The sequence below is a fragment of the Habropoda laboriosa genome, unplaced genomic scaffold (genome assembly GCF_001263275.1).
Source record: "Habropoda laboriosa isolate 0110345459 unplaced genomic scaffold, ASM126327v1 scaffold336, whole genome shotgun sequence".
NCBI lineage: Eukaryota > Metazoa > Arthropoda > Insecta > Hymenoptera > Apidae > Habropoda > Habropoda laboriosa.
The window spans coordinates 292866-306624 of NW_017100454.1; the positions used below are offsets into that span (position 1 = coordinate 292866).

At 37.9% G+C, this 13759-nt stretch overlaps 1 protein-coding gene across 1 annotated transcript in view; it reads right to left on the bottom strand.

Annotated features, from left to right (window-relative positions):
• The window catches only part of LOC108575932, a 33436-nt gene that overhangs the window by 6576 nt on the left and 13101 nt on the right, over window positions 1-13759 (bottom strand). Inside the window, exon 2 of the mRNA XM_017938873.1 lies at window positions 9468-10571. Within this exon, the coding sequence (XP_017794362.1) occupies window positions 9468-10571 (1104 nt within the window). The remainder of the gene's footprint in view (window positions 1-9467; window positions 10572-13759) is intronic.

Here is a 13759-nt window from a genome sequence, read left to right on the forward strand (position 1 = left end):
CGAGCTAATATACTTCGCGTCACACTGGAATAATTCATTATCGCCAATTTCTCACCATTTAAATTTCCCCAAGAGGAAAACATATTTAATATATAATTTTTTTGTACAGAAAAAAAATAGGATATAATTCTAGAAATGCTGATAGATGTAACAGTGAAAGTTCTGTATCGATAGCTTTTCTTGATTGTTCAAAAAACAAAATTCGCAAAGAATGCCTGTATGAATGTAAGTACAATCGAAAAATGTAACGATAAAAAGTTCACTTTCGAAAGTTATTTACCTGCATGAGAAAAAGATGCAAGTGTGAAAGGAGCAGATATCTTGTTACCTCAAAGCGAATGTATCAAGAAACAACCGGAGACCACCTGTATACATATACATGTACTATGTACATTTTATAAGGAGATAACTCGTTTCTCTGGAGTGTTTAAAGTATACAATATCGATAAGGATCTCGCGAGGTGATCTAAATGAAGTATCGATCGATTCATCGTGGTCTCTCGAGGGTAGAGACACTTCAGCAACACCCTATAATCGATACGTAGCGATCGTACGTCTCTTGCCTCACGTACAATGTTCAATTGAATGACCGAAGGTAATTGTTCGCGGGCGATTAACGGGAGCCTGGTTTCATTTTGTCTATCCTCGATCCAGAAACAATTTCTGCTCTACTTGCACACAGGCTCCCTTCACGATTGACAACGTAGATAACGATTTCAGAATAGCATCTGGATCCGCAAAAGCTACCGAGCAAATTAACCTTTAACCGTGTACATTTATTCGGTCTTCACAATAATTCATACACGTCTCTAACATGCTCGAATAGCTTCAAGCGACCCGCTGATTGCTGCATCGCGTGTACATTAGTCGCGAATTTCAGATATCAGCCTAACATTAGCAGTCACGGAACCATGACTATGTAGATTCTTATATCGTATAATAAATATTAGACTCGCTGAATAAATTTGGGAGAGATGTTAGAATTAGAGAAGACGGAGAAGCGATTAGAGTTTTAATGAAGTGTTAATGCCTTTTACGATTTCCTCTTGCGAATTTCTCTTCGCAGGGATTGTATTGATTATTTTATTGTACACCACTGGGATGTTTTTGTTTTTTCTGCCTTTCTGGTGAAAAGTGTTTTGCGATAGATTTAGAAGAATTAACGATTGCAAGCGTTGATGTGTAACTTCACAGAGAACAGCTTTCTAAAAGTTCTTTATTTTTGAGGATCTCTGTACTACTTTGGAACTTGCAGCGATTCTTGGCGTGTCATACTATTAGGTCGTCCAATGAGTTCATGCTCCGATGCGTTTACACTCTTCACAATGTGTTTTGTATTTCGAGTTACTTTCGAGAAATGATCGTTCAGACGCGTTACTGTGCTCGGTTAGAACAGTTAAGAGAAGCAACAGCAGCGAAACGTCCAGGAACAAAGTGATTTTTCGCCGCGATAATACCAGATCACACGTGACACAAAATGTGCGAAAAAATGTAGTGAATTCGGCTGGGAATTTTTATCACATCCAGTATACTATCCAGATATCGCCCCATCATTTTTTAGTGAGCATAAAATTTGACGATATCGACTCTGTAAGAAGTAACATTAAAAAATATTTTAATGAAAAACCGAAGAAACTTTATAGTGACGGCATAATGGTTTTGCCAGAAAGATGGGAAAAAAATGTAAAACAGGCGAACGACTGCATTGTTTCGTAGCATTTAAAGGTGTGTTTGAAATATTGATCTAAATGGCGCGAACTTATTTCACGACCTAATACAATACATAGGGGAAGTTCCCCTAGCCCTGGTCGGCATCTAGTATCAGACATTAGTTGCATTTTCGAAAATTGAAACGAGACGAAATCGTTGTAACAGCGAAAACGGAGGAGGTTTTAGGACAAAAGACAAGCAGGCTTTGACATTTTCCAGTCGCGTATGCACAGGTGAAACGAGACGAAATCGTTGTAACAGCGAAAACGGAGAAAGTTTTAGGACAAAAGACAAGCAGGCTTTGACATTTTCCAGTCGCGTGTGCACAGGCAAGAAAATCGATCGATTATTGACTATCGATCGATAATTATCAACCCTCTACTGTCGAGACACCGTTTTTGGGATGTAAAGCCCGATATGGAGTCTACGAAACTCCTTAACTTGCAGTTAGTTTATACATAAATATAGAACATTTCTGACAACTTTTCTTACGGATTCACCTTTATTAAACATTCTCCTAATGAACATTATAGAGTAGAGTGGTTGGTTGTATTAATTTCATATTAATATAATAATGTTGAGTTCTAAATAGAGTGGAAGGTATTGGATTAATGGTAGTAATTCTCTTAAACGTATTTTACTTTCTTTGGCGCGGAAGGACGTCGTAACGCATTGAAAATCGCAGTCGAAGTGAAGAAGTGAAAAACCCGTAAGGGCACGACAGAAAGTCTGTTGTCCACTTAAGAAAAAGAGACCAGGACTGCATTAGCCTTTTAACCAGGCCCCTTAGGTATAAACAGTTACAGGCCTATGGGTCCGATGATATCTGGTCTATTATATTATTTTCACTAGCAGTGTTTCTCGTACATAATACAATTCATTTTTGCTTACTAGCTGACGCATTATTATTAGTAATAATCCAACAGAGGGAAACAAAAAGAGAATCGGTGGAGTTTCTGAGACTCCGCCTCGACAGTAAATGTTACGTTTTTAAATGAAATAATGTAAATTTACTACTTTCTCGGTTAAAGTTATACAACCCTAAACAAATTCTATCGAGATGTACGAAAACTGTTTTCGCTGTAAGTGTATCTTAAATGGTATAATACAATATTTCGGCAACTCTCCCCTACCTATTAACCCCTTGCTCGATAATGACGAGGTCACACTCGCGTTGCAGATTATAGCCAAGATGTGACAAAAGGAGAATTGTATTTTTATTAAATTTATATTTTTTCCCTAACTTCAACTTGAATTTAAGAGTGACAATTATTAAATAGAAAGTCTATACGATATTTTGACTTTTTTTTTTTTATTGAACGCTGTTTTAGAGCAGTGAATAGTCGAAGTCAGGGCCGAATTTACCACAAGACGTATTAGGCGCAAGTTGCAGCCACATTTTAAAACCTTTCTACTCACAGCCTTTTGTAAAAAAAAAAAGCAGCCTAGTTACAGTTGCAAAATAAAATACTTAGTTTTAAATATTAACGCGTACCGCGCCACATGTGCCATTTTCGGTACACACCTGAACCTCGTTTCTTGGCAAGAATTCTTGTATATGTATTTTCAATATCAATAAAGTTATTTGTTATATAGTGCATTTTATAGTTTACGAACAAGCAAATTCCAAAACATAAGTAAATCAAAAAAAAATATATAATTGTTACATGTTTACCAAACTGGTAATGACACTTGCCCAAAAACGGCTTGGCACGTAACGTGTTAAATTCGTAATATAAAAAGAAGAGTTTGATTAACTGAAATAAACTTGTCCTTTCGAGGCCTCGTAATGACGTCGGGCCTCGAAAAGTATGCATGCGGCCCTGGTCGAAGCTAACATACATAATCGTTAAAAAATCGTAAAGCAAGGGGTTAGAGACAAATGGTTAGATGAATTTGCAACGTCTAAGGCACTCGCGAGTTGTTCCTTCGATCGCGGACTTTCCATAAGTGTTTTATATAGCTGCAACGGGGACGATCTCTTTGCAGTACGGACGGGTGAATGTTACGCAATGAACCTGCGAGCATGTTCGAGAGATCGTCAAACGTGAGTCGGCGAAGGAAGAAGAGAGGCGAAAGATTGGAATGCTTAAAGTGCACGATTTCAAAGTTTCGCGAGAAAAATACAAGAAAGAAAGAAAGAAAGAAAGAAAGAGGAAAAGCATTCGGTTTATGCTGATTTTACGACCAGATGAAACCACGGAAAATCTTGTTCTCTCTTAATGGCGCTTTTAATTTGCAGAAATGAACGACACGGTTCCGCGATAATTATGGAAAACAGTGAAACGTTTTACGCGACTTCTAAGCACCTACATGATTTCCACTTAATTAGCCTTTCCGTCTCGATTTACCCTGTGACACGGGACCATCGTCGTCTCTCCGAAGAATAATGCAAATATTTTCACTCGTTAATCTTCCACGACGAACCACTGACATTTCCATGACTCGTAAAACGGAGTGGGGAATCCTGGAACACGGCTCGTTAAGATTTCTAACCAATTATACATATTGGATCAGAGCATTTCCATTTCCTGTTCCTACAATTTCGTTTCGCGTGTAAAATTCAACGGTGCTGTTTCGAAATCAACCGGGAAGATAATATCGTGGCATTATTTGAGCGCGATGTGAATAAGATCAATGTTGTAATTCATTCGTAGAAAAAGTCAGGTTAGCTGCAATGATAATTAACCTAACCTAGACGAGTAAATAAATTGCACAATTCTTCCCACAGATAAGTGTTCTTCCTTCTTAAATCAGTAAAAACTGACGGATACTGTGTATTTAGTGTGGAGAATAATTCAGCCATAAAAATTAACGAGGCATAAAATCATTTAAAATTGAAGGTGTTAAACGATTCGAAAAGTAAGAGAAAGGCGACCGTGATAATAGACTTTCAATCCTCGTTTCGTTTAACGAGAACGCTGTTCTGATAGAAGCGTTTTACAGCATCAGATTATTCAAAACTTCAGCGTACTATTTCATACTATTCCAGTGAAAACTGTAAGATAAAATGAATCAGGTAAAAGATTTATCGAAAGTACAATGCCATTTTGATGAACGCCGCTATATTAAGTAGATCGTTGCATATGAAATGACCGATTTAAGAATCTCATTCTTAAATTAGATAGCACATATTAACTTATTGTAAGTACATCAATTTACAGCTCGAATCCAAGTCGGTTAACTCCAGAAAATAAAATGTAGAGAAAATTGATGAAATTATATATGTACATACATCAAATATAAATATTAATATTTTTTATACCGTTGCATTAAAAAATTACATAGCTGAATATTTATAAGCGTTTGAATTACATTATTTCAATGATTTACTTTAGAGTATGGAGTTAATGATGTTGGCTTCTGAAATAAATTATGGTTCGAAACAAATTATTATTCAACGGCCATCAAAATTTTCGTCATTTAATGGTGTTAAGCCTAATTATTAAGGAAGTTTAGTTTTAAATATAAAATGATAAAAATCAATCAACTGCTTTAGTACTAAAATTTTGAAAAATTAAAAAAATGGAGCTAACCATAAAATGGTCGATTTGACAAGTACTTATTAACTTATTGCAAGTATATTAAATTAAAACCCGAAGCTACTCCAAATTTGTCAATTATTTTATTGCTAAAGTTAACCATAGTTTAAAATCAAATTGTACCGATCACTTTTTAGGTGGACAAAATTTTATTTTGTTCAAAAATAAATTGTTAAACTTTTTTTTAAGAAAGACATATATAACCTCGTACGGCATAAATATGTAGATCATACTTGGATTAATAAGTATTATTAAGTCATCCCATAAGTTCGTGTTGAAAGTGAAAAATATTTTAACGAAAATCCAAGAAAATTCTATAGCAACGACATAATGGCCTTACAAAAGAAAAAAGTTGTGGAATGAGAAGGGGCTTACATTTTTTTTTTTTTTTTTTTATCAAATTTAAACATCCGTTAAAAATATCGATCTAAATTATAGAATTGAACACGAACTTACGAGATGATCTAATATTTTTTCAGTAAAACTACACACGTTGAAAGTTTTATTAACACCTCGGTCATTTCATCTGTAACAATCTAATATTACGAATTGTACGTTCGTTTCTGCAACGTGGTCACCATTGTGGCTTCCATATGGAAGCTCGAAGGATGAGAGCGCAGTCTCTTCGTACCGCGATCAAAAGCCATGGTAAACAAGTCACTTTCTGTATGAGAGGATAGTCGATTGCTACTGGGTAAGATTAGTAACCCGATCCAGCGAGATCCGTGTATGCTACGTGATGTAACAATATGAAGGCACGGAACGGGAATCGGTAATTGTATCTGGCCAATAATCGGCCGAACAAATTCATCGAGCCTTGTGCAATCGAGTAATCCTTACGTGTTGCGAAAAACTCGTCGAATGACTCATACTAACGTGTCCAAATTTTCCAGGATAATTGCTCCGATAAACACATTAACGACGATACATTCTTAAGCAGGTCGTCCCATAAATTCGTTCCCAAAACGAACAATATAATGGAAAACCGAAGAAGTTTTATAGTGATGGCATAATGACTCTTCCAAAAAAAAAAGTGAAAAATTGTTAATAGAACGAGAAGGCGATTATGTTTTTTCATAAAATTTACAAATATGTTTCAAATATTCACATGAAATTTGGCAGGAATTTATGGGATGACCTAATCATTGAACTTATATTTCTGTTAATTAAACTCATTGGCGTTTCCGTTTTCAGCGTCCTCTTGTTTTTATATTATGAATTTAATATTTAAAAATAAGTGTTTTATTTTGCAACTATAACTAGGGTTTTTTTATATTATTGAGTGTGGGTCCATAGAAAGTGAGAGTCCAGCATGCGCCTCAGGCACCTCAAACGCTATGTTTTACACACGATTAACCCTTTCGCTACGAAGGACCTACTGTCGGAGCTTGAAAGACTCGAGATCTATCAAGACTCAAGATTCAGGACTTATCAAGACTTTCAAGACTCAAGATTCAAGGCTTACCAAGACTTCCAAGATTTTCAAGACCTATCGGAACTTTAAATACTCGACATTCAAGATGTATCAAGACTTTGAAGATTGTAGAAATTGAATTAGGTTCGAAGTGATTGGAATTTTCACAGTACTGAGAAACTTCGAATCCCTTCAAAATTGAGATTTAAACGCCCATCGCTAGATAGAGGCTACATCCCCATCACAATCGTTGTTCTCCACTCCGCTTTAATAATTACCGACGTCATTTACCCCTAGTTTTGCCCATAGATCGAAACAAGCCTAAGCGAACTTGAACACCTCTAAACTTTAGAGGTAAACTAGAAGACATGAGAAAGTTTAAGGATAACAAACAATCTGACGTTGCATTTTTTCGTCGAAGCATCAACACAGAGTGTCTTGCTGTGTGCGAGCGTCGACAGTGCGTCGACGAAGTATCAATCGATCACTAATCCTTTCGCTTTGGTGCACTTGTGATAAAATGTGCTGACACACAGAGTGCCTACGATGCACGATTGCGTTTTCTGTTCTATAAACTTCATCACGAAGTTTACTACAGTAATTGGTCTTATTTTTTTCAAAATAACTATTTATTTGTACATGTACTCTCTTCGCACCCGAGTGCCCACTTTTCAAGTATATGTACGTTCTTCGAAACGAAAGGGTGAAAAATGGGAACATTGTTGCAAAAGGATCTGATCGCGGAGTGGGGAAGGCGATGGTACCTTCTAAACACTCTGAGAAACGACACAACGCTCATCCCAGATTATCCGTCACGCAAGAAAGTTCGCATTTTTAACAAACATTGCTCCAATTTTCATGAAATCGGTGAAAGGAAATACAGTAAATTCTCTACAAGTGTCAGTCAGTTTGGATTCTACAAGTGTCAGTATAGATGATCCTACGCCTAGGCTGCGTCATTGCTGCGCCTATGTTATCTCGCTCGCTGTCAGTCAAGCGTGTAACGCTACACCACTTGGTTTCTTTTACGAGATTTCACGGCTCGACAATTCATAATAGAAAAATATAATTTCTTTAATTTTATTTTTTTTCATCTGAAATTTTTTTTAACATGTTGGTGAGATTTTTCTGATGAAAATGATATCAAACACGACATAATTTCAACAACATTTACTTATTCACTGTCACGCCAGACAGTGAACGTGTTAATACGTAAATGTTATTCAAATTATGTCGTGTTTGATGTCATTTTCATCAGAAAAATCTCATCAATCTGTTAGGAAAAATTTCGGGATAAAAAAACGTAAAATTAAAAAAGTTGGTATTTAAATCGCTTGGTTGCCTCGACTCACGTTTCATCCTTATCTTTATTGGCTGTCCTTGTCTACGTTCGGCAAACTACAAAGGCGGGCGCGACGCTCGAAAACGTAATCCCTGACTCTAGAAGTGTCAGGTTTAGGTTCCTTTCGGACTGACACTTGTGGAGAATTTACTGTACCCCGTTTGAAGTGTCTAAAAAGAAAATCGACTATCCTCGAAAATGAAAAATCCAATTAGCGATAAGATAACGAGAAACCTGATACATTTTCCTAACTGTTAACCTGCTCTAGAAATTGTTGCACTTCACGTGGATCTGAATCGTGCAACTTTGTGGCCAATCTCGTTCCACGGAAAGAGATACGAAATGTATCACGACGATGAGCAATGACGAAACTGAAAACCAATACCACAATTAAAGATGATATCGAGCCAGCCGGTCTTCCTTTTACTTTCTGTCAAACTCGAGAGACGAGCCACGATCGACAATCGTACCACGGCCTAGATTCACCTCGTAGATATGCAAACGCATGCATAGTCCGCGGTTATTACCGAGCTTGAGGATTTTTCCCCTGGACGCATCCAGACCGTGCAATCGGATATTCAAAGAGCGATTAGTTTACAAGATAAATAATATTCCGAAGGGAACACGACGGCGGACTGTGTAATGTGCACCTTGAAACAGAAATCCCAGCCTCGTGTCTACCTTCGAGCGATACACCAGACGTTTCCAGAATGATTATTCAATTTGCCCTTAAAATGTTCTCCAAGTATCAAAGAAAGATTACAGCCTGGTCACTCAATAATTCTAACTTCGCTGTTTTCTCTTCGTGGCTAGCCACGAGGCCTACGTGGCCACGAGCAGTTTAATGCAGTTTAAGAGAGTTGCTCTGTTTAAAAAAACAAATCGGAAAATTGTTTCTTCAACGATCCAGTAAATTGAAACGGCTAGAATAAGCACCTAAAATATTTTCTCATTCGATTCGTGTTATTGTTAGGAATAGTAAATGGAAGTGTACATTTGAAGTCGTTTTTCTACCAATTACATTTTTCTACTCAAGATTCACTTGAAACTTTGCGTACACCCTTGGAAGAAGAGTCTCTCCTTTGTTACTTTTTCTTTGGTGTTTGAAAAAATTTGAAAAAATCAAATTCTGCTCTATTAAATTATCATATTCATAATTATTAAAAATGTTCAATTTATTCAGTTTGCACTATTAAGGATCGTAACCAATAATAGTACTTCAAGATGAGTGTTATAGTGAGTGAGATATTCATAAATCGAAGTTTCTTCCCATTAATAAAATGTAAATTTTATCTGAAAACGTAGCCTAATTGATCTCAGCAGTAACCGCCATTCAATTATCTCCTAACCAGTTCCGTAAAACAGAAAGACTCTAAAAGTGCGGATTTTTTTGAATCGTTAAACAGAGCAACCCTTTTAAAGCAATTCAATCTCAGATAAAATCTCACAAAACACTTACGGACTCTTCGACGTGAGGCTGAAGCACGATTGGCTGCAACTTGGGCAAATGATAAGGCCTGATGGTCTGCCTCCACGGAGAAGCTATCACTCTATTAGCCACGTGTCTCTTAGGCGACTTCCAAGCGAAACAGCTCTCTCTGCAAGTCAAATCCTCCCCAAAATCCGACTTCTCGTAGACTTTACCACGTCCAGGTAACTGTACAGACACAGTCTTGCTCTGACAGGAGCTTACTCGAGAACGAATCACACTCAGTCGATCTCCGTTGCTTCTCTCTTGCTCGCAACAGCCGTCGTATCCGGAAAAATCCCTCCCTAAGCAATCCTCTTCGTTTCTAACCTGCATACCACTTTGATCACCCTTCATCCTCATCTCTAACGGATCCAATTGCCTGTGAAGATCGTACGAGCCTCTGGAGAAGCAAAACTCCTGTTGGCGGGACTTCAAGGAGGATTCACATGTAGTAAGAAGGTTCTCCGACTGTCCAACGGTAACGTCGCTAATTCTATCGATCCTCGGCACCACAGAGATCTGCTGATACCTTGTGACGTCCGTCTGATCCATCCTCTCCTTATCTATACCATGATCTACACCGTGAACCGTCTTTTCCTGAGCGTGGCTCGCGAAAGGTGGAACGGGCCAGGTTGTAGAGCAATATCTGGCCGTGCTGTATCGCGATCCGGCAAAGTTCATCGATTCAGGAAGCGGTCTGATTTCTCTTGCGGTTTCCAAGGACTCGATCGACGGATAGGGTTCCTCCTTACTCGCGGAATCGCCATCTTGATCACGTCGTGGACGGTACCAGCGGTCGCAGCACGGATACTGATCACACTGCAGGTACTTCGGGCTGATCTTCACGTCCTTGATGTCTTCCTGTTTACAGTCAGGCTGGGAACAAGTCATCACGACGGGAACAGGCGGAAGTCTGATGTGCAGAGCCTCTGCAGCGTGAAGGAACGCGTTCAAACGAGGACGAGGGACAGTGGCGCTTCCAGTGTAGACGAAACCAAGGATTGCAGCTAATTCTGGTGCCTCCACTTCTGCAAGGATCACGGTGATCGGTTCACAATGCGTGGACGTTCTGCTGTGAGCGAGTAATACTTCCTGAAAGCAGAAGAAACAAGGTTGGATCATTCGACGAGGTTCAACGAGGATATTTATGGGTGACGCGAGTGTACGAATGCGAAATTCTATTGACCGACTTCTTACTTAAGGTTGATTTATATTCTACATGTGACTGGAGGGATTTTTTTCGGGTCTGTGGAAAGGTCAGAGATGACCTGGTGTCCTGGTTATTGTTTTAGATGGGAACTGTGTCTGCTTGGTTTGAGTGAAAGGCTTTAAGTAATACTTCAGGATACTGCGATACATTGTGTATATGTGTACAGTGAATTAAGTTCAAATTGTACTGGGTGAGCTACTTCCTTTTTTACTTCTCGGAGACACCAGAAAAGGGATAATATACGACTTTGATACTGTGTTCTGTTTCTTGGAAGGTCTGTTTCACGTAAAAAAGGACCCTGGCGTAGGATCCTTGTATTTCTAACGGAAAAATGAATCAGATCATCGTAGATCATATTGGACAGATGAAATTTCAATTTTGTGTCCTGTGTGTAATTCAGAAACCGTTCATTTATAGATTTAAAAGTTGTTAGTCTGAGGGTTAAAGGCTGACAGTATCAAAATTATCCCTTCACTACACCAGTCTTTCCCTTCTTCTGTAACACTTCAAAAATTACAAATGATTCAAATAGTCTGTAGTATCTTGATCACTCCTGCACAAGTAGTTTCATAAATTACTCAAGAATTATCAAACTTAATCGTTACGTTGATCTCATTAATTTCTTCTATTATCCACGACTAAACTCTGCTTTAGCAATTTCGCTCATTGGCTAAATAGATCATTATCGATATCGGTAACAGTATCTTTGACATTAAACGGGCAACCTCACCTCTCTGATTTCCTTCCAATTAACCGGTATCTCTGGGCATCCTTCGCGGGGTTTCACGTCTCACATGATAGACATGAATATTCACCGCAAACGAGAGCGAAACGAGCATCGGCGAGCTCTTCCAGCACGATTGAAACGTGCAACTATGATCTCCCCGTTAATATAACCAGACAAGAAGGTAAGCGGAATCGCCATGACTGCGCGGCCCTGTCGACGTCTGCGTGCAATGTAAAACACTCGAGCGACGCGAACGTTATCTGCGATCATAAATCTTCAAGTTAGAAGAACGCAGAGAACGATCGTGCATTCCGAATTTAACGGAGAAGAAAACGGTCCCTGCGGATAGGTCTTGTGAATGATAAAATCGAACGTATATCGATATGAATCGTGGAAAGTGTGTCTAATTTGCATCGACACGTTTCGATGGTACATTGCCGTTCACAAGTATCAGGACACCTATTATTTTTGTAGAGAAAGTAGGTACTGTATGATATAAATTACATACCTTCGCCAAAGTTACTATCACATCGTCACCTTATATATATATAAACATCATTCGCTACGAATGACACAGTAGAAAAATGGTAGATCTATGCAATCGGTTAGCAATAACGCGTTCGGATCGCATGGGACATCGAAAATGCGTAATGAGGCGATCTAGAAAGTGTATACCCTGTTTCGTCGTTTTTCCCAACAGGTGAGCAGATACAGATGGATCGACGTGATTACCTCATTACATTCCCCTCTTGAAAATATTTTTCATAACAAGCCGTCGAACTTGAAATGAATTTCAAGGCGTTCTTGAACGCGTTAATATCAATCGTATTTCTGTCAAATATAATCCAATGTACACTGACGTTCACAAGTATCAGGACACCTATTATTTTTGTAGAGAAAGTAGGTACTGTATGATATAAATTACATACCTTCGCCAAAGTTACTATCGCATCGTCACCTTATATACTACAACCGGGCATCTTAACACTCATTGGTGGAACAACCGAGTTCATTACCGAGTGTTAACATTGAACATGGAGTTGATTTTAAACACATGCACTTTTAATACTTTCAAATACTGCTAGAGTTGCCTACTTTTAGTACACCACTGGTTGCAATGAAAATACGACTTCTGATACACTCGTCCAGAAAATGCGAATTTATGAAAATTGGGGAAAGAAGTGCAACGGAGGAAAGGAAAATTTAATTATTGCCTTTTTTTAGAATTTGTGAATGGAGTGTGAATTATCTAGTGGTAGTATTAAAGTGACGATATGTCGGTAAAAGTATACGTGCACCTTATACTACGAGATTCCAAACTGAATAATTTTTTCTTTGAATCTCAAATAATTTTCTAACGACTGTTTAGATTTAGTTCTCGTTCAGTAAGTGTTTTAATACTTTTGTAGTGATGTTCTAAACGTTAGTAATTGTCAGCGTTGGCTCGCAAAATTTAAGAATGGGAATTTTCATCTCAACGGCGAGCCCATTTCTCCAATCAATTTTAATGATCATTACAAAAGAAGCATTGAAATGCTTGTAGACCAATGGTAAAGTGCTGCATTTAATACAGGATACTGTACTGGGTGCCTCATTTCCGCTGTTATTAAAAGTAAGAAAACATGATCAAGTGGAATTTATGTGATTTGAAAACATGCATTTGATGATAACACAAAAAAGACCCCACAAAGTCATCTAGTTGGGGTATTAAAGTGAAAATATATCAATAAAGATATATGAGCTCCTTATACTACGAGATTCTAAACGGAATAATTTTTTTCTGGATCTTCGTAATTGTCTAACGACTGTTTAGATTTATTTCACATTCAATAAGTGTTCTAATATTAGGAACGAGAGTGTAGGTATGTATATACACGATAGTCTTCAGAAGTGGAACTTCCGTTAACAGAAAAAGGGTTATTCTTCGACTGGAATGCTCGAGTAAAACGTTTCAAAAATTTCACACTATTAATAGTTTACTATAATTCAATATTTTAGTGTGGTTTTTGCACCTTCGTTTCGCAAGTTTTGTTAAAGTTCGCAATTTTCCTGTGAACGCGTTAATTAATTTAAGTTGTACTAGAGATTAAAACCAAAGGCTTTATAACGCCAACGATGAAATACGATTGAGGAAACGTTCAAGGCAGTCCAGGTTAACGGTTCACCTTGTATAATGGCGTTACCTACAAATTGCCGACACGTGTTTTCATGAAAATCTAACGCAATTTCTATTGTCGTTGCGTTTACAGAAACAACTATTAGATTAACACGTTCGCTACAAGCGTCATATTTATGTCACGCGCCAATTCTCATAATAGATCGGTACTATCTACGCTACCGGCC